Source organism: Phodopus roborovskii, unplaced genomic scaffold (assembly GCF_943737965.1).
Source record: "Phodopus roborovskii unplaced genomic scaffold, PHOROB, whole genome shotgun sequence".
NCBI lineage: Eukaryota > Metazoa > Chordata > Mammalia > Rodentia > Cricetidae > Phodopus > Phodopus roborovskii.
The window spans coordinates 2144751-2166757 of NW_026125577.1; the positions used below are offsets into that span (position 1 = coordinate 2144751).

Genomic DNA, 22007 nt, shown 5'->3' on the forward strand with positions numbered 1-22007 from the left:
CTCTCTCTCTTAATTTTTTGTTTACCTAGCTTTTCCATTCTTATTCTTTTGTTGTGTATTTTTGGTCTCATCTTTTTTGTTTGTATGTATGTTTGTTTGTTTTTGTTTTTTCGAGACAGGGTTTCTCTGTTTTGCTTTGGAGCCTGTCCTGGAACTAGCTCTGTAGACCAGGCTGGCCTCGAACTCACAGAGATCCACTTGCCTCTGCCTCCCAAGTGCTGGGATTAAAGGTGTGTACCACCAATGCCTGGCTGGTCTCATCTTTTTAAATTTTCTTTTTAAAATTAATTAATTAATTACTCTTCTTTTTCTTTTTAGGTAGGGTTTTGCTATGTAAATCTGGCTCACTATGCATACCAGGTTGGCCTCAAACTCAGAGATTTGCCTGCCTCTGCCTCCTGAGTGCTGAGATTAAAGGTAAGTGCTACTGAATTTAGTCCTTCTCCTTCTCTCTCCCCCTAGTTTAGAATCCTATGGAACTCCTTAAAGAGATTCTCTCTGTGGAAAACAAAGCTAATAGTATCCTGAATCACTTTTTTGCCCCTTAAGACATCTATTCACCCTCCCAGTGGGTAGTGATACCTCTTTCTGAGTAGTTTTTCTACTCTCTCAGACATTGATCCAAGGAAACCCCTCTCTCCCTCCTTCCTTTTTTTCCTTTTTCAGAGACAAGGTTTCTCTATGTGTTCCAGGCTAGCCTCAAAGCTCACTAAGTAAACCAGGCTAGCCTTGAACTCTTAATCCTCTTGTCTATATGCCCAGCTTTTCAATGAGTTTCTGTATTCTTGATTCTTTTTTTGTAGGTCTCGCTTTGTTGCTCACATTGGCTTTGGACTCCTGAACTCAAGCAATTCACCTGTCGCAATCTCCTGAGGACCTAGGACTATGGTATGTGCCACCACCTCACTAGTTCTTTGAAGGAACATTTTTGATTTGACTTTGAGCTATCACAGAAGGAATTCAGTCACTTGAAAGAGCATGGCTCTTTGAGGGCAAGGAGGAGGAGAAGGAAAGAGAAGTAGAGAAAGAGAGAAAGGAGGAGATGGATGAAGAAGAGGAGAAAGAGGAAAAGGGATGGATCCCTTAAGGCTAAAAATTGTTCCTTGAGTTCTAGGATTTTTACCAGGTTTTACACCCTAATGTGTAGGGACGGATATGTCTATCTGTTAGGCAGGAGGCTCACCTCAGGTCCTAAATAGCTCCTTTACAATGTCATTACCATGGCTCCTTTGGGTGTCTATAATTTATGGTATATGAATAAAAAGTACAAGGATTTGTTCCCATGAACACAGATCCTTCCTTCCAAGGATAAGGCTGCCATTTCCTGCCCTCTTTACTCCACAGTGACTCAACAACTTTCAACACTCAAATTCCTGATGGCTGTGGAGAAAGTGATAACAGTACTTAACACGTCTTACCATCTTCCCAGCAAACTTGAGAATGGTGGGGCAAAGAAGGCTGTTATTCCCTGTTCCATACAAACAAGCTGCTCCAATGTGTCACTCAAGATTCTGTAACTAGTGCATTGCAACAGAGATTTGACTTCAGGCGAGTCTCACCGATCTCAACCCAAGTTTGTCCCTGTTGGTTGTTGTACTTTTAAGGGTTCAGGAGCACAGACACCTCCCCTTCTAATTCTTTATCACTTCCTATAGGCTTTACCATGGGGTCTGGTTAGTCTCTGCACATGAGTTACATTGTGCTACCACCTTCTCTAGATCCCCTTATTGCCCATGCCCTTCCTCACAGAGAGCCTGATGCCATCTTGCTTCTGCCATCAACTTAGACTTTTGTTCTCATGACGTATTTGATGATTTACTGTCTTGTACTACCTCTAAAGATTTCTGGAATTAATTTCATTTCTTAAACAAATGAAAAAAATTTTAAAAAACAGATTTAAAAATCATTTTCATGTGTATAAGTGTTTTGCCTGCATGCATGTATGTGTAACATGTGCATGCCTGGCATCTACAGAGGCCAGAAGAGGGCATCAGGTACCCGGGAACTCGGTCCTTTGAAAGAGCAGCAAATACTCTTAACCATGGAACCATCTCTCTAGCTCCCAGGAAAAAAATACTGTTGAAAGGATAACATTTTATGTTTTCTGTGTAAGGAGACTTAGCGGTGGTTTGGGGTAGGGAGTTCTTACACTAGCTTTGGGGAACCAGTTAAGCTTTTAGGATTTCATGGCCCAGCTGACACTTGTCATTGGGGGTTTGAGGCCAGCCATCTTTTTTTTTTTTTTTTTTTTTTTAATTTTTTATTCATTTTACATACCAACCACAGTTCCCCCTCCTTCCCCTTCTCCTGTCCCCATTCACTCCTTAGAGAGGGTAAGGCCTCCCATAGGGTGTCAGCTAAGCCTGGCATATAGAGTTGAGGCAGGACAAAGTAAGTCCCTCCTCCCTGAATCAGGGCTGAACAAGAAACCCACCATAGGGAATGGGCTCTAAAAGGCCAGTTCATGTACCAGGGATAAATTCTGGTCCCACTACCAGGGGTCCACAAACAGATCAAGTCACACAACAGTCACTCACATTCAGAGGGGGCCAGACATCTTAGGAGCATCTCTATGTAAAAGTAGATAGTGAGATGTCTACTTCTGACACTTTTGTGGAGAACGGGTTGTAAAACATTTATTACCAGACCTAAGCTCTGCACAGACATGTGCATGGCCTTTTCGTTCACCTTCTTCCTGACCCTGGTGCCTGGGTCTGAGGTAAACTGAGGGCCAGTTCCTCAACTCAGGGAGGGAGAGTAGACCACTGAATCAAATGTTGAGTGGCCACTGTTGTGAGGATTAGGCACACCTCAGAAATCTTCAGGAAGAGGCCTGGCATGGAGATGGTGTCCTCATTGCTCTATCTCAGGGAGATGATCAAGTGCTTGCCTCCCCTCCTTTATATATGTGGGCAAGACCTGTTACATGGCTCAGTGGGTAAAAGTGCTTGCCAACTGTGGGGACCTCTTCTCTTCGTGTGTGTGTGTGTGTGTGTGTGTGTGTGTGTGTGTGTGTGATATATATATATATATATGTATACATATATACATATATATATATGTAATTTTTTTCTCCCTTCCCTTTCTTCAAAATAATTTGTTTAACTTGATTTTATGTGCATTGGTGTAAAGGTATCATATCAGATGCCCTGGAATTGGAGTTACATAGAGTTGTGAGCTACCATGTGATTGCTGGGACTTGAACCTGGGTCCTCTGGAAGAGCAGCCAGTGCTCTTAACCAGTCCCCTTTCCTTCCTTCCTTCCTTCCTTCCTTCCTTCCTTCCTTCCTTCCTTCCTTCTTTCCTACCTTCCTTCCTTCTTTCCTCCCTCCCCTCCCTCTTTCCTTCCTCAAATCAATGGTAGTTAGCCCAGCAATGGCTCATATTTAATGAGCCTTCCCTGTCCCCTTGGCATGGATTAGCCAATCATGTACGATTGTGAAGTTAAGCTTCACCAGTTGGATGAGATGCAGTTACAACCCACACTAGGGATAAAATACTGGAGCCATTTTGGTCCCGGTGTGTAGTTAGCCCAATTTGGCTTCTGGTACTATAAGGAGGAAAAATACAGCCTAACTCTCCAATGGCCACAGGAAGCTAAAAGTTTAGAAATACTATTTATAAAAGCCCTAAAAACCTCAAATTCCAGGCCCTGTCCTCTGCCAGTAAATAGGCAAGGTCACACTCATTGCTGTTTGCGACAGACAGGCCCTTGAGTATGTAATCTTGGTCTAGTAAGATAACACAGAATGAGCTAACTAACCACTTGTCTGACTTCATAAACTGCTCGTGAAACCCCCGCCCCAGTGACCTATGTGTGGGCTTTGTTGTAAACCCTATAAAAACTGTCTCAATTCTGCCCTTGAGGTCCTCAGTCCTATGACTGTGGACCCCAGTGCACTTGGAATAAAAATTCTTCATACTATTTGCATCGAGACTGCTTCTCGTGAGTGATTTGGGGAGTCGCCTTTCCTGTGTGGGAGCGTGAAGGTCCATGCTCTGCGGGTCTTTCAGTATATCCTTTTTACAGTAAGAATTGGCTTGCTGTGATGCTGTTGCTCTGTTTGTGTTTTCCTTTGCGTGGCCAAGCCTGATGACCCAAGATAGAATCAGAACCCATATAAGAAAAAGCTGCATGAAGGGATGAACATTTGCAGTAAGGATTTCTATTGAGAGACGGAAGGCAAAGATTGTAGAGTCATCACCTTCAGGCCTTCAGAGTAGATCAAGGGTTAACAAGGAACCTGAATTATGCAGGAAGGCAGAAATAATAGAGATTCCATTCCAATAAGGCAGGACAGAATCCCCCCAGATTGTCTTCTGGGACCCACATATAGGACATGCCATGTGTACCTCCCCATAGATGAATGAAAGAATGACTCAGTAAGAGTAGATGGTTAGTGTGAGATGAGCCTGAGCCCAGATATGATACCTCAATATGACCAATATCCTTTGAAAGAATAAAATAAGTCACTCGTGAGAAAACAGCTGTCCATGATATGGTGTATGAGTGTTAAATCCTTAATGCAAATTCATTTGAATTTTTGAGCTCAGGTCTGTTTTTGCCGGCCTCCTGTTCTGTGAGAGGGAGGCTCTGGCAGGGTAAGAACTGAGCTTCCTGAACAGTGCAACCTCCCTTAGTGGAATGTCTCAAATCTTGCTTCCTGAAAAACAGATTCTCTCTGTTTGTGGAAAACAAAGCTAATAGCATCCTGCATTCCTGTTTGTCCCTTAAGCCCTCTGTTCATCCTCCCAATGAGTAATGAGACCTCTTTCTGAATAGTTTTTCTACTCTCTCAGACACAGGTCCAAAGAAACCACAATGACTTTCGGTTACTCAAAAACAAGCAGTTTGTCTTGTTTTTGCCATATGTGTATTCTTTCACTGATTTCTTGCATCCCTCTTTGCATACTGTGCTTGCAGAGCCATGTTCCTCCAAATATCCTTCTCATTTTTCTTTTTAGGCAAGTGTCCATTTTTCATAAAGCTGTTTCTGGCATGATTCCTGCAGCGTCTACACACACCTCCTTCACTCCATATACTGAGTGGTGCTGGGACCATCTAGTTCTTATGTAAATGTGTGACCTGGGGCTAGAAGTCAGGGGCAGGGAGGTCTAATCTCTATCCAACTAGCTAGTAATTACATTCCTGTTCTGAAAAATGGTAATGCTAGCTGCAATATTAGAATTGAAATGAAGCTGGAAAGAAAGAGTTAGAACATTGAAAGGTTACTGTCATCCAGATGACATCATTGGTAAGGCCAAATTTACTCATGAGGTTCTGTTTTACTTAGAAAACAAAACAAAATAAACAAACAAACAAACAAACAAAAACCACAGGTAAGGTTAAGAGGGAGCCAGAATGTGTCAAGAGAAAGTGAGGTACCAATTATTCAGTATCACAGCTGGAAAACAAACAAACAAACAAACAAACAAAAAACCTTAAGGCAGGCTCAGTTTCTGTAGCAAATGTTGTTGTCTACACAGATACCACAGTGACTGTGCTGGTATGGACCATAGAGTGCTATCAATGCTGTGGTCTGTGATGGGTGTGCAAATGTAAGAATGCATGTAAGCATTCATGCATGTGTATCAGTATAGGATGCATGAACAAGCATGTGCAGGAATGAGTATCATATGAATAACCAGAAGACATGCATTTGTGTTTGTGTACTTACATGTATGTGTGTAGATTTCTATATCACCTTTTTTTTTTTTTTTGCAAGAACTTAATTTCTAGGGAGATGCAATCTATTTTTATTACATCTTCTAGAATTGTTACTATTGTTCTTCTTAAATACTCTTTTTAAAAATTTTATTTTTATTTCATGTGCATTGATGTTCTGCCTGCATGTATGTCTGTATGGGAGTGTCAGATACCCTGGAACTGGACTTACAGGCAGTTGTGAGCTGTTATGTAGGCGCTGGGGATTGAACCTGGGTCCTCTGGAAGAACAGCCAGTGCTCTTAACCAATGAGCCATCTCCCTGGCCCTGTATTTTTCTTAAATATTCTATGGCTTATCTTTAATAGAGTTTGTAATCCTGCTTCCACTCATTCTCTCCCATTGTTATGGGCAAAGAAGAATTATAACTAATACAGTCTCCTGATAATTCTTAAACTATATCTTATGCGCAGTGTTTTGTTGTTGTTTGTTTTGTTTGCTTCTTCCAAACTTCATAGTGGACTGACTAGCTACTTTCAAAGGAGATTTTAGACCATCTCCTCTCATTCAACAGAACAATTAATTAGCTTTTCTGCAAATCAAGAAAAGGAAAAAGATACAAGAAACCTGAATGGTTCTGACATTATCTAGCATCTAGGCCTTGCATCCAAGACTGTGCTAGCATCAGTTATGAGCAGGCACATTGCAGCTTGATCTGGCTTATGATCCCTTACTCCACTGTTTAAGAATGTAGCTTAAGAAGATCTGTGCAGACTATTTTCATCTGTTATCTTGTTGTGAGTTTGTTTGTTTTTTGCTTTGGAGACAGGGTCTCATGTAGCTCAGGCTGGCCTTGTGTTCTATATGCAGTGTTCTATTAATTGGACTCCTGATTCTTCTGCCTTATTCTCCCAAGTGCAGAATGACAGATTTGCACAACCATACATGTCCATGTCTTTACCTTGAAGACATGCCTAACAGCAGTAGACACTACAAAGGAAATTGTTGTGTACAGTAGGGAAGGTAGGTTAGCTGGGGTAAGTGTTGGCCATGTGCATGTTAGCTTGATTGCCAAAGATATTAAGCAAACACACATTTCCCAGTGTTTGGCTCCTAGCTTAGGAGAAGAAGTCTATGGAGTCTGTGAAGTCACTTTGCCTTTCTTTGTTTAAGCTCTGACTGAGTTCAAAGCATGCCATGCCTCTCTTGTTGTCCTCCCCCAATTCCAAAGTGACAGCTGGACAAGTAGCACCCTCCTGTCACCCTTCTTTGTCCATCACAAAAGCTATGATATCTTCTCCTCAAACTCCTGGTAATCCCTACCATATTTTTGCACAACACAGGTAGGAAAAATGTATTATACAGGATCAAGAGAACATAATTCCTCCTTCCTCATCGAGGGGGAAGAACACTTAGCGTTATAGATTCAATACACTTAGCGTTATAGATTCATGTCTATTACCTGCATTCAATTCTTCTTTATCCCCTAATATTTAGCCCCCCTTTTTTTGTTGTTGTTGTTGTCGTCCTCTTTTCTTCATATTATCCTGAACCCACAAGTCCATACGTTATTGGCTAGATTCAGAATATGGATTTTCCTTTTTGATGGTGGCTACAAGCATAAAAATACATTCAAGAGTGAAGGTATAGAATTTGATATGAAGTTCATAGCTTCTATCCCAAATGCCTATTCTAACTGTATACATGTTGACAGAGTTGTAAAGTTTTGCAGTCTGATTAATTATAGTGTGTGATTTTGTTTTTATTTGCATTTTTAAAAATAACAAGACTTAAAGTTAAAAAAAGATGAGGAAATAAGTTAGTTAATTTTTGCAAGAGTGCTGTGAAAGAAGACACAGGGTCATGCATAACTTCTGGGATAATTTTGCAATTGGAATGCAGGAGGCTCAATTAGATTTGTACATTTTTGCTTGCTAATTACCACCAACCCTGTACCAGAGGTTCCCCAACAGTGCTTTGATCACTGGTTGTTGAGTAGGTCTTAGCCACCCACCTGTGAACTGCGGCGCCACACATGCTGGAGTAAGATGCATAGATGCCAGTACCGTAAACGTGGTATTTGGGGTCCTGGCACCCTGCTGGACATTTCACCATGAACTCAGGATTGATGATCTTTCCAGCTTTGACATCACAGTTGATCTGAGGCACAGCTGGGAATACAAAATGAGGTCAAAATTACCCCCTTGTGGTGTCAGCTTATATATGAGGGGACACTGTTAGGTCACACATATTCATTTACTTAATCTGTAAAAGTCTGAATCTGAATCAACCTTGTGTCCATCCCTTACATATAATGAGGGTAAAGACATAGCAATGTTCCTCAGACCAAAGGAACGACAGCATCCATTGCATTTAACATGCTTAAAAAAAAAAAAAAAAAAGTAAAAGTCCACTCCTATTTGTGTTTGGACAACTAATTAACTGAAAGTAATTTGGAGAAAAGAAAGGCTTCCAGCCATCAAAATCTGACCTGGAATCAATGGAAGGCGGAGACCACTGGTTTTCCAGATGCTCTGTGATTTTCCCAGGAAGAGAAAACTCTTGAAGGAGGCAGGAAAGGCATTCCAGGGAAGACAAACAAGAAAAGTGTGGGTTCTAGAGCCAAGGAAACTCAAAAGGTGGCCTGGGCAGCAAAGGGAAAGAGAGAACCTGCTGGATGGGCCAGGCCCAGAGGTACTGAGAAGTTGTGTTCTGTGGGGATGTGGAAGATGGAAGGTCTTTGGACAGGGGAAGTTATACTTAAAGTGACCTTTTTTGTTTGGGTCCTAGAGGATTTCTTTGGCCTAGATGTTGGGTTGCTATAGGACGAATTTTTTGCCTCTAAAGTTGAAAAGCTTGGTATTCCCCCTGGAGCGTTCAGAGGAATGTATCCATTCTTGTCTCCTGCCTCTTCCTCTTTGTCACAGCTATAGTAAGACCTTGTTGATTGGAAACTTTGCCCGAAGGTAAGGGGAAAAACATGTTTTGCTGACAGTGTCTGAAAAGGGTTTGATGCTTTTTCTCTGCAACGATTTTTTTCCCTCAAAACAGACTTGGCTCCCCCAAGTCACAGCTTTGTAAACTGTGGCTTGCACAGTTCTGTGAGTTTAAGGCCAGCCTGGTCTAGACAGTAAGATCTTTTCTCAAAAGTGGATTTTCATAGCCAGCTTGTTCTACATAGCAACTCCCAGACCAGTCAATCCTAGTGAGCAAGACTGTCACCATAAACAAAGGAGTCTGCTCCAGGTGACTGTATAGGTAGGAATGTGTTAGGATCTGGGTCCTGTTTTTAGAAGAGATTCCAAAAATGTTTCTAAACCATAAACCCAGTCCAGCATGGGCATGCTCACATGGATGCTGGGAAACTCTTAATAGGAGTCAGGATTGACAAAAAAAGGGTCATTGAGAAGAAAGAATTCGGAGGGGAGGAGTCCTTTGTCTCCAATGGCAGCTCTGTTTCTTGAGTTGTGACACTGGGGGAGGTCTGCACTGGAAGAGTAAAGTTGGTAGGGGGAGGTAAATTTGCCAAGAACTTTCTAGGAATCATGCTACCCTGGTAGGAAGGGGGTATCACAGGACAGCGATGAACGGGCCTTCAATGGAAGGTATGCAAACAAAACTGTTGTAAAGGGTTTCTGTCCTGGGTGGGAAATGGGAATTAAACCCCTCCCAGTGCTAAGAGCCTGTGATTACACTCAGAGATTCAGGAGCTTTGCCAGGCCACCCACCCTCTGAGTTACTGAGATGCTCCTTGAGTTGTTAATGCCTTCCAGCTGTACCCAAAAGCTCATGCTCCTCCCCCTCTGTAACCCAGAGCAGTTACATATCATTCAAGTTGGAGAGAGAACAGAAGTTGAACTCCTCCTGCTCTCCCTTCCCCCACTCAGGGCAGGGCCAGCATGGCCTCTTCTTGGGAGCCAGGGCTGAGCTTGATCACAGGCTTAAGCAATTTGTGGTCTACTTTAAGAATGGGAGCTCCGTGCTTAAAACAGTTAGTTCCATCCTCCCCACCCAAGTTACTTCTTTTAACCTTTTGTTCTTTTAAACTCTGATACTAAGGCCATGCTTACTAAAACAGTACACTTTTTATTTGGCAATTTGGGGATGGAAGATGCCTGTGTTGTCTTTCCTCCATTTACCTAGTTGCTTGGTCCCTGGATGTAACTGGGGCACCCGACTCCCATTTCCTCCACAGATTACTCCTAACTTCATCTTCCTTGGCAGATGGGAAGAAAACAATAGACCTCTGGGTCTTAGTTATTTGAAATAAGAGATAGCAAACCCTGTGGATTGGGATTACATTTTGATGACACTTCAACACTCTGAGATTTTAGATCTCATGGAAGGCTAACCAAATCTTTTGGAGTGAAATACGTGAAGCCAAATTTATTGAATGAATATTCAGGGTATTTACACAGTGCATGCTGTAGGATTTTCAATGAAATCAGTGGCTAGAAAGTAAAGTGGAAATGCCCATGGGAATATTTTGCATCAAGCTAATCAATTTTTTCCTTTTTTCTTTAAGAAACATTTTTGTTGTTCTCTCACCCCCTTTCTCTTCGCCCTCTCCCTTTCTTAAAAAAAAAAAAAAAAAAAAAAAAAAAAGCCCAGGAAATATTTCAAACACAATGCATTGTCTCTCCCCAGCCTGATTAGTAAAGTTGGGTGTCTGATAAAATTTTGTCAGGGGATGAAACACAAAAAGTGCAGATGATCTCACAGCTTTGGAAAAACAAAGTGTGGCTAAAGGTCAAATAGTTGTTAAATTTATATAGAAAATTAAATCAGAGAAAGTGAACTAATTAAATTTTGCAGAGTAATTTGCTAGATCACTGGAAAGGGAAGTAAGTGCCCAACTAGGAAAAAGAAAAAAACAAGACATTTTTATATTTTTCTGATAGCAATTCTTTGATATATGAAAATCGCTTTTAAAGAAATTTCTTCATGGTATCCTCCCAGTTGCTAGTGAAGAGATCTGTTTCCTTGTAATGCATCTTAAATGTATCTACTTGGTGACAGACAAAACTACTTCTCTGCTCTGTAAGTGGGTTTTACTTTTGCAATATACTACTACTAACATTCATTTTTATACTTTCTTACTCTCAGTCTGGGGTTTATCAACAAAATACCTGAAATAGTTTTTTTTTTTTTTTTTTTTTTGGAGACAGGGTTTCTTTGTGTAGCTTTGGAGATTGTCCTGGAACTTGCATTATAGACCAGGCTGGCCTTGAACTCACGGAGATCTGCCTGCCTCTTCTTCCCAAGTGCTGAGATTAAAGGCTTGTGCCACACCGCCTGGCTGAAACAGACTTCTTTAAAAGGAAAAATAAACCAGGCAGACATCCAGGCAAAAGCTGTTTCTACTGTTTTCCCAGGCACGTACTTATAAGTTCTAGAAAGATTTCTTCCCAAGAATATTCAAATAAAACAAGACAAAAGCTTCTCACATCTTGCTGGGGAAGTCACACCAAGATACCAGGAAGAAGTCACTGAGATCAGGGCATCCCAAGATGCTTCACGAGCACCGTGGCCTGGCAGCTTGGGCCTGGCTGTATGTTCTGCTTTTGTCATTGCTTCTCTTTAGCTCCTTTTGATGGGTCCTACGACTACCTATAGCCACCACCATGTTCATACCACAGTGTCTAAGTGGCAGCTGAGGATGCCTTCCCAGAGGCCCTAGGAATCAGCCAAACTAAGTGGGCCGAGACATCAGGTTTCAGTATGTCACCTGTATTATCACAGATGTCCTGTTTCAGAGCTAGATTTCTTGAAAAATCTAGTAGTGGTTAAACAGATGGAGCAGCGGAATGGAGTTCAGGTAGTTCAGGTATGGCAGTGAACCAAGCCATGTTTCAAGATGACATGCATGCATTTAGGAAAGTGAAATATTGTATTGGTATGCCCAGAGATCTTTTTGAAGGAATTGTAAAAAAAAAAAAAAAAAAAGGCCTAAATGCCTAAATGATCTTTAAACTTTTCTTAAAGGCAAGGAAAACACTGAGAATTTTTGAGAAAACTCAACTTAATCAAGATCTGTTCAAGAAAATTAAAAAGAATAATTTTCAAAGTCACCCCCAAATAAAGAATGCACATGACCTATTCACTGGGGGTCAGGACCAAGAAGAAAATGCTTGTCATTTATCTAGAATATAAACTTCAAGAGGGCAGGGATTTTTTTTTTTTTTTTTTTTTTTTTTTTTTGTCTATTTTGTTCAGTTGGGTATTGAATGAATGAAGAATGAATGAAGCAATTCTTTTTTTTTTTTTCTTCTGCTCCTGAAATTTCTCTTTATAGCAACCCTGTCTGGTTCAAGTTTCATGTCTGGACTGCTAACACAATTGCCTACTGTCCTGACCTTTTCTGGACTAGCCCAACCCTTTGTTCTAATCCTTTCTTCATGAACAGCGTGGTGAGACAGGGAGAAAAGTAATTAGGTTTTATTATTCTTCTGTTTATCCATCCTCAGTGGCGTCCTCCTCCTGCCCTCAGACTAGTGTCCAGGCTTCTTGACTGCTTGACTACTTAATTTCTCACCACAGTTACATGGATAGTGAGAAGGTTCCAGATAGCAAAGGTCTAGGAGAATGAAGAACCAGGCTTAAGATTTTGATGTAGGAATAGTCTCTGTGATTTGGAGAAAATGACAAAGCCAGTGAGCTTGGAGCAAAGTGAATAAGGAGTAGATGCCTGCAGGGACCAAAGTACATGGAAACTTCACACGTTCAAAGCCCTGCCATTGTCATTGTGTCTCTTGTGTCATAAGCAGAACTCTTTCTAGGACTGCAGAATATTCTTTTTAGTGAAAAAAAAATGTCTTCAAAAGCCTGTGAACCACTGAGGACTTATGGGGAGGAGGTGTGCTATTTTGTCAGTGAAGAGGGATGCTGTGGGGTGGCTTGTGGTATGGGCATCTCTAAGGGCAGAACATGAGAAAGACAGAAGGGCAGGAAGTATGAGGTCCTGGAAAATCTTCCTCCTGAGGAGGAGCCCATTGTTGGACCTTGAAAATCTATAGTAATGGGTCAGAATATGACTGAATGTCAGTTGTAGGGGAGTTCCTTTTTGTAGCCAGTAGTAGAACTGTGCCACAGAGGGAACAGGATGGGAGGACCATAAGAACATAAGATGGCTAGAGCTTCATGAGGACACAAGCTTTGGATCTTCAAAAGCCAATGAAAGAGTTACAGACTGTTTTAAAAAGTGGATGAAGTGTTGTTTTTGCCTAATGTCTGAGGAATAATAGAGACCCAGCTAATATCTGATGATTTCACTCTAAACTTTGAAATTATAGCTGCTCATTGGTAGGGCTGAATCTGAACCCAATAAGGCTGAATCTAATTCCATTCTACACTCAACTGATCTGAGATTTTACTGTGAATGTGCAGCACTGGAGACTCTAGTTCATAAAATATTTGTCAAGAAGAATCTACATAAGCAGCACTCAGAGGAGAGACAGAAATATAATGGAAATCATTTGAGTAAAAGGTATTTGTCTCATTTCTTTATTTGTTGATACAGAGTCTCACTGTGTTTCTTTGGCTGGCCCCAACTCATTGTGTAAACTAGGCTGGTCAAGAACTCATAGATATCTTTCTGCCCCTGCCTCCCAAGTGCTGATATTAGAGGTGTGTGACACCATGCTTAACAAACGGTTTTTATATCATTACATAAAGACATGCTCAAACTCCAAGCCTTTTAAAGAATGTATAAGATTCAAATTCAAGAACATATCAGAAAAATCATCCACCATGACCAAGTAGGATTCACCTCAGAGATGCAGGGATGGTTCAATTTATGAAAACCCATCAATGTAATCCACTATATAAATAAACTGAAAGAAAAAAATCACATGGTCATTTCACTAGATGCTGAAAAAGCCTTTGACAAAATTCAATACCCCTTCATGATAAAGAGAGAATAGGGATACAAGGAACCTAAACATAATAAAGGCAATATACAGTAACCCAATAGCCAACATCAAAATAAATGGAGAGAAACTCAAAACAATTCCACTGAAATCAGAAACAATACAAGGCTGTCCACTCTCCCCATATCTATTCAACATAGTACTGGAAGTTCTAGCTATAGCAGTAAAACAACAAAAGGAGATCAAAAGGATACAATTGGAAAAGAAGAAGTCAAACTCTTGCTATTTGCTGATGATATGATAATATATATAAGTGACCCCAAAAATTGTACCAGAGAACTACTACAACTGATAAACATCTTCAGTAATGTAGCAGGATACAAGATTAAGTAAAAAAAAAAAATCAGTAGCCCTCCTATATACAAATGACAAATGGAGAAGGAAATCACCCTTTATAATAACCACAAATAACACAAAATATCTGGAGTTACTCTAACTAAACAAGTGAAAGACCTGTATGACAAGAACGTCAAGTCTTTAAAGAAAGAAATTAAAGAAGATATCAGAAAGTAGAAAGATCTCCCATGCTCTTGGATAGGTAGGATCAACATAGTAAAAATGGCAATCCTACTAAAAGTAATCTACAGATTCAAATGCAATCCCCATCAAAATCCCAGCACAATTCTTCACAGACCTTGAAAGAATAATACTCAACTTCATATGGAAAAACAAAAAGCCCAGGATAGCAAAAAACAAACAAACAAACAAACAAACAACCCCCCAAAAACCCAAACAAACAAACAAAATAACCCTGTACAAGAAAGGATCATCTGGGGGCATCACCTTCCCTGACTCCAAGCTCTACGATAGCACTGGAATAAAAATAGACAAGTGGACCAATGGAATTGAGTCAAAGACCCCCAATATCAACCCACACACCTATAAACACCTACTTTTTGACAGAGAAGCTAAAAATATAAAATGGAAAAAAGAAAAATGGTGCTGGTATAACTGGCTGTGAACATCTAGAAGAATGCAAATAGACCCATATCTATCACCATGCACAAATGGATCAAAGACCTCAATATAAATCCATCCACACTGAACCTCATAGAAGAGAAAGTGGGAAATACATTTGAACACATAGGCACAGGAGACCACTTTCTAAATTAAACACCAGTAGCACAGACTCTGAGAGCAACAATTAATAAATGGGACCTCCTGAAACTGAGAAGCTTCTGTAAAGCAAAGAACATGGTCGACAAGACAAAACAGCTCCCTACAGGATGGGAAAAGATCTTCACCAATCCCACATCTGACAGAGGGCTGATCTCCAAAACATATAAATAACTCAAACTAGAAATCAAACTACCAAATAATCCAATTAAAAAGTGGGGTACAGATCTAAACAGACAATTCTCAAAAGAACAATCTCAAATGGCAGAAAGACCCATAAGGAAATGCTCAACATCCTTAGTCATCAGGGAAATGCAAATCAAAACCACTCTGAGATTCTATCTTACACTGATCAGAATGGCTAAGATAAAAAACATCAGTGACAGCTTATGCTGGAAAGGATGTGGAGAAAGAGGAACACTCCTCCATTGCTGATGGGAGGGCGAACTTGTACAGCTTCTGTGGAAATCAGTATGGTGATTTCTCAGAAAATTAGGGATCAACCTACCTCAAGATCCTGCAATACCACTGTTGAGCATACACCCAAAGGGGGCACAGTCACACCATAAGGACATTTGCTCAACTATGATCATAGCAACATTATCTATTATAGCCAGATCTTGGAAACAACATAGATATCCCTCAACTGAAAAATAGATCAAGAAAATGTGATATAACTATGTACACAAAGGAGTGCTACTCGGTGGTAAGAAACAATGACGTCCTGAAATTTGTAGGCAAATGGATAGAACTAGGAAAAAAAAAAAAAATCCTAAGTGAGGTAACCCAAAACCAGAAATATAGTATGTGTTCAATCATAAGTGGATACCAGACATAAAGCAAAAGATACCCAGCCTACAATCCACAACCCCAGAGAAACTAGAACCCTCTTCCAGAAACAGATGGAAGCAGACTCAGAAATCCACTACTTGCCAATGCGCCAAGCTCCTGGAGTACAGTCAAAGTGAGGGAGGAGCAATAATATGAACAGAGGAGTTAAGACCATGATGGGGAAACCCACAGAAACAACTGGCCTGAGCTAGTGAGAGATCACTGAATCAGGTCTAACAAATGGGGAACATGCATAAGACCAAACTAGACTCCCTTAATATAGCTGACAATGGTGTGACTGGGACAATATATGAGGCTACTGGCAGTGGGTCCAAGATCCAACACTAATGCACAAGTGACTTAGTGGAGCCCATTCTATATAGAGAGATACCTTGCCCAGCCTAGACACAGGGGTGTGGGAGTGGAGAGGTGTCTTGCCTCAATGAGATGATGGGGCAGACTTAGTAGACTTCCTGGGGGATTCCTTACTCTCTCCAAGGAGCAGATGGGAGGTAGGGGGTGAGTGGGAGGAGTGAGAGGAGAGGAGGGAGGGGAAACTTGGATTGTAATGTAAAAAATAAATTAATTTTAAAAAAGAGTTATAAAATGAGTTTTCCTTATTATTTCTTTCTGCCAGGTTGAGAAAATGCCTTTATCCACATGGAAGGATAGATGGAAGAACAGTGACCTAGGAGTGACAGGATATCTGTAATTTATCTGTGGCAATATAGCTTTGGAATGATTGTCAATGTTTATGACTCTAAAAATAATCTACTTGAGTTGACAAAGAGCCCCAGCATACATTCCTTTACGTGATTCTTACAAAACCCTGAAAGACATGTCATCTTCATCTCCCCAAGAACCAAGTTGACTGCACATGCTTACTTGCCAAGCAGCGCCAGAGTCAAGGCCCAGCCCTTCTGTTCCTAAAGCCAAGGCTCTGTTACTTCCATCTAGCGGTTGCCTCGTCCATAACTGAAGTCAATAAAAGCCACTGCCTCTCTAGTCTAATCTTCCTGGGCCTTTCTGAATTCAAACATCACAAACAGCCACTATTGGGTGAATGCTGGGTATGTATAGTAAATATGTTGTATGCATTAGTGTGTGTGTGTGTGTACAGGCATACACATGCTTCTGTCTGCTTCTAAATACGTGCAAGACACTTGTGAGTACAATTTTCTATGTGTTGTTTTTCTGTTATTTCTAAGAACCAGCCATGGTAGAGTTTATATTTCACTGAAAATCTGCAACACAGAGTATCAGCTTTCTTTCTTACACACATGTCACAAGCAAGTCTAGAAAAGTAATTTGCCTTTCTCATGATCTGAGGAAGGGTACACATAACAATCTACACTGGCACCCGGGGTCTCAGAAAGGAGCAAATACTTAAGATTACTTATAAGTTGCTATGTGTGAATCTTCCCAAAGAGATACATGCCTCTTCTATTAAATCTTCCACCTGAGGAGCATAACCACATCCCAGAAAAATGACTTTTTCATGCTCAAAGCGGTGTGTCTGGAAAGCGTCCGTCCTCTCAAGGTTGACTGCTAAAGTTTTCCACACCTCATGGACAAGGTATTAGGGCTGACTGATTGGATTGGTGTATACATTAAAGGCTGTACGTTTCACCCCAAGTTCAGCCCGTTGCAACAGATCCCAGTGTAATGGAACTATTTCAGAATGAGGTTTCTGCACACCTGTGGAGAAACATCTTCCTTTTGCCAATTGTCATTTCCATTGTGTAGATTTCCTGCTCAGAAACCCCTCAGGAGTATCCATCCTTCAGCCACAAAGAAGAAAAGACAACTTCTTGAAGCAGCAAGATGGGCTTGATGGGCCCTGACCTACCTTCTACTTGTATCTCCTAAGCCTACACCTCGAGTCTGCCCTGCCATTCCATCGTCTCCTGACCTCACTCCATATTTCTTCCCCATGAAATCGGCTCAGTGGAGCTAGACAGCTCCTGACCCACTTCTGCCTGTGAAATTCTTGTTTTTAATGTCTTGCCTTAAATCCTCTTTTGTGAAAACACTGTGAATCCCATTGTAGACTCCTTGTTTGTTATTCTCATGTATCCATTAGCATATTTTATTTTATGGTAAATTCTGTTGTTTATTTATCTGTGTTTCCATCTAATTAAATTACCTAATTAGCACTAATTATATATTCTTGGTACTCTGGGTTTTTTTTTTTTTTTTTTTTTGAAAAGGAAGGCCATATTAAAATGCTTAAAATAATTTGTGTTGTCTCCGAGGGTGTATGACATCCAATCTAGTTAGAAGTATGTGCTGGAGAAAGGCGTTGGGGCCAGGAAAACCTTTTTTCATGTGTTTTGGGGCAAGAAAGAATATTTTCATTTTGTCTAGGATAGGATTGGATCGTTGCTGAAGTCTGAGCATTCTAAATAGACAGCCAGTGATGTGCTGTGTCTTTTCAATTATAGTGGCTCTCACCTGGGCAATGCTGACTATCCTGACACTGCTCTGCCTAAGCTAATCATTTCTGGAGTTCTGCTGGGGCTCCTCTATGAGTGGAAAAGTCTACTGATGAGATTTTACAACTTAAAAACTATTCTGCCTCCAGCACAGACACTCTGCCAAATAGAGATTATTCTAGAACCTTTGGTGGCGATAATTTATGTGGAACCATAAGGTGGGTTTATTATAGTATGGACTGAAATGCCTATGAGTTGAAAAGTAGGCTTCTTTCAGTTGCATATCTACACATAAATGAAGTTAGCATCATAATACACAACCATTCTGTCATTATGTGTAGCCTTCAACAATCAAAAGAAATAGAGCTGCATTTGGGCAATTTGTTAGAAACTGTTTGAGCAGGCTTATGCTGACTGAACCTACCACGAAGGTGGGTATGATTAGATTTATAGCTTCAAAATGTACCAAGAATATGAGAGCCTTAAAAAAGTCACTTCTAAGAATATAGTGTTAAAACTCCCATTAATACAGCAAGGTAAACTTTACCTTGGACTGAATACAGAAAGTTAATTTATTAAGTCACCAACAAGCTAATTCTCTCTATATATAATTTTTCCTTTCTAGTACTCTAAGACAGTGGCCAAGCTTGGTTTGCTTTTACCTCTGAAGTTCGAGGTTGTAGCACAGGGGACAGAATAGCCCAAAGACAACCCTCCCTCTGTGCTTTGGGAATTACTCTCTCTAAATCCCTCTTGCTTGGAAGAATTGGCTTCTGTCTGCTCCAAAAAGATGGAGAGAGGAAAGAAAGGAAGGAAGAAAGGAAGGAAGGAAGGAAGGAAGGAAGGAAGGAAGGAAGGAAGGAAGAAAACAAAAAGTAACACTCCCAGGCTGGGTGCATAGAAGCAGGTCAGTAGGTTCCCATGGGGGAACTTTTCTATTTTCTATTTTCTAGCAGCTTTCAGGGGAGAGCTGCCTCAGAGCAGCACCCAGTGTGCTGTCTCCTAGGGCGAAGCCTTAAGCACAAGGCTTCCTCATCTCTGCTAAGACCTGGCATTCAGGAAACAATGGAGCTGCTCACCTGCCTCAGAAGACAGCTTTGGCTCTTGTACAATCTCCCTGAATCTTCCAAATGACAACCCAAATGTTATAGAAACTGCAGCAATAGGTTGGTGCTAGTGGGGAGGGTGGATGGGGAGGGGGCAGAGAGCCATTGTAAATATGGAACTTGAATTCCCAGCCCTCTCTCTACCTCCAAGAGTGCCAGTTTGGAGTCAGACTTGATTTGATTTAGAAAATCAAATAATAAGCCAAATGCAGCTATTCACACGAAAGGAAAGCATTGGCTTGGAATGAATGGTCACCTATATGCCTGAGGAGGGTCTGTGGGATGGCTGTTGCTTATTTCTTCTCTGTTTCTCTCACTGCACAGCTTCCCTATTATGTTATCTTCAACACATGCTTAGTATTGTGTTCTAAATCCAAGGGATTCCCAGGGAAGCTCAGTCAAATCCACAAGGACAACTGCAGGGCCTACCAAAGATGTGGAAAGAAAGGTAAAGAGGAATGAGAAGAAAAAGAAATGGAAAATCAGAGGAGGGAAGAAAGACGAGCTACCTACCAAAGATGCCGTCAACCTATGAGTAGGCAGAATAGACACACTGGTATGCCACATTCTCAGGTCAAACTGAAGGAAGCAACACAGGCTCTCCTTCTTTCCTGCCTTCCTTGCATCTCTTCTACCTTACTTTGCTTTCCACTTGGCCAGCTCTCACTCCTCCATCCTTCTTACCTACTGCCAAGGAATACTTCCCTTTAGTTCCACTTCCTTCCACCATGCTTTACTCAGCTTATCTGGAGTTTAGAGGCTGACATTGATACCTAGTGGCAGTCCTTAGCACTTGAGTCTCAGGAACCTAGGATAACATTTGATGTGCTAGAAGGATCTGAAAATTGTCAGATGAGCAACACTAACAAATGGTCTCCCCATTGTTATTGCAACTCCTCGGGTTGTGAAGACGTTTGATCTTAAGAAAAAAAAAATCATTGGTAGAACATGAAAGCTTCCCAAAGTGAGGAGGGCAGAGGAATCTATGAAGGATATTTCTAGATGGTCTCACATCATGTCTGCCAGCAGCATCGGCCTTGTCTCAGCTTTTCATCTATGAACTCTCAATGTTAGGAACCCTCAGAATCCCCTTGCTCATCAGACCACAAATGGCTGGAGTTCTGTAGATTCCACTTCAGTAGTACCCGAATAGATAGGACAAAAGGATGTTGATATTGCTGGTCTAGGAACTTTGAGGATCTCATCTGCTCTCCCACTGGGCCCAACATGGTTTGTTCAAAGCCCTGCTTCTATTACTTTGCATTTTAAAGCCCAAGAAGCTCCTATAAGAGAATCTGAGCTCTCAAATGTAAATGTAAAATGGTCAGGATTTCTTTGTTTAGTAACAAGCCTCTACTTCCCTTCTCTTTGAGAGCATGTCTTTTATTATTATTACAAACTATCTTGTTTTACATGTCAATCCCAGTTCCCTCTTCCTTTCATCCTCTGGTGCCCCCCATCCACCCTCTATCTCATCCTCTTTCTGTTCCCCAGGGAGGGTGAGGCCTTCCATGGGGGATCTTCAAGGTCTGTCACATAATTTGGAGCAGGGCCTAGGCCCTCCCCTGTGTGTCTAGGTTGAGAGAGTATCCTTCTATGTGGAATGGGCTCCCAAAGTCCATTTGTACACTAGGATAAATACTGATCCACTACCAGAGGCCCCATAGACTATCCAATCCTCCTAACTAACACCCAGGTTCAGGGGGTCTGGGTATGTCTTATGCTGGTTTCCCAGCTACCTGTCATTTTGGGGTCTATGAGCTCCCCCGTGTTCAGGTCAGCTGTTTCTGTGGGTTTCTCCAGCCTGGTCTTGACCCCTTTGCTCATCACTCCTCCCTTTCTGTAACTGGAGTTCAGCTCAGTGTTTAGCTGAGGGTGTCTGCTTCTACTTCCATCAGCTACTAAATGAAGGCTCTAGGATGACATATAAGGTAGTTATCAATCTCATTATCAGGGAAGGGCATTTAAAGTAGCCTCTCCACTATTACTTAGATTCTTAGTTGGGGGTCATCCTTCTGAGAGTATGTCTTCTTGAATGCATTATAGGTCCTTGTAGGTCAACTCTTGTTTTATATTTTAGCCAAGGGAAAAGGCTCACCTACTGAATTCATGATTCAAGCCCTCTTTAGGTACTGGGACCCATCAACACAGAGCTCTACATAGAAGTACACAGACGACTGGCCCAGTTGTGTCTATTAACCTCTCCAAGTCATATGAGAATATGGAACTGTTTTCTACTCTATCATCTGCATCCTTGTAAATTCTGTCCAGACTTTGTAGATACATCCATGATATCTACCCATGTACATGTGGACATGTCATGTCTGATCACTAATCAGCTGCGTTCTGTCTTCTCTCTTAATATTCTGGTATTAAAGGTTATTATAGTGGTTGGCAGGGCTGTTTCATCTTTCTAATGCAAACTTGCTCACTCTTGTCTCCTCTGATACAACACTATCCTGATAAGGACAGACCCCAACCAGTTTAGATGGATGGAATTCAGTTTTCTCTCCCAGGATAGGATTGGGAGGGAGAGTAAGGGAGGTTGGGGAGGGGTAGGAAGGAGACAGGCAGAGGTATTGGCTCTTGATTTGGTTCTTGTGACCTTCCCATCTGGGCACCAGTCCCGGGGAACACCAGCTGTGCTTCCAACCTTGGTTTCTGTGAATTACCCCAGGTCCCATCCAAATCCTCTTTTCTACTTAAACAAATTGAGCTTGGATTTCTGCTAATTGCAAACAAAACAACCTGTGCTGAGATACTCCCCATTGCCTCCCTTTGCCTCATGATGAAGTCCAGATTCCCACACAGTAGTGAAACCCTTCACTATACGGTACAGCTACCTCTCCACCATTTACCTGAACACTTTTACCTGCCATAGACTTGAGCATTGCTTATCTCTTATCTTCCTGACTGGTTTGTGAGC

General features: G+C 41.3%; 1 protein-coding gene across 1 annotated transcript in view; it reads right to left on the minus strand.

The window, feature by feature from the left end:
• Positions 1 to 22007, minus strand: part of Vit (vitrin) — a 122671-nt gene that overhangs the window by 54759 nt on the left and 45905 nt on the right. The window contains exon 4 of the mRNA XM_051177898.1: positions 7680 to 7836. Within this exon, the coding sequence (XP_051033855.1) occupies positions 7680 to 7836 (157 nt within the window). The remainder of the gene's footprint in view (positions 1 to 7679; positions 7837 to 22007) is intronic.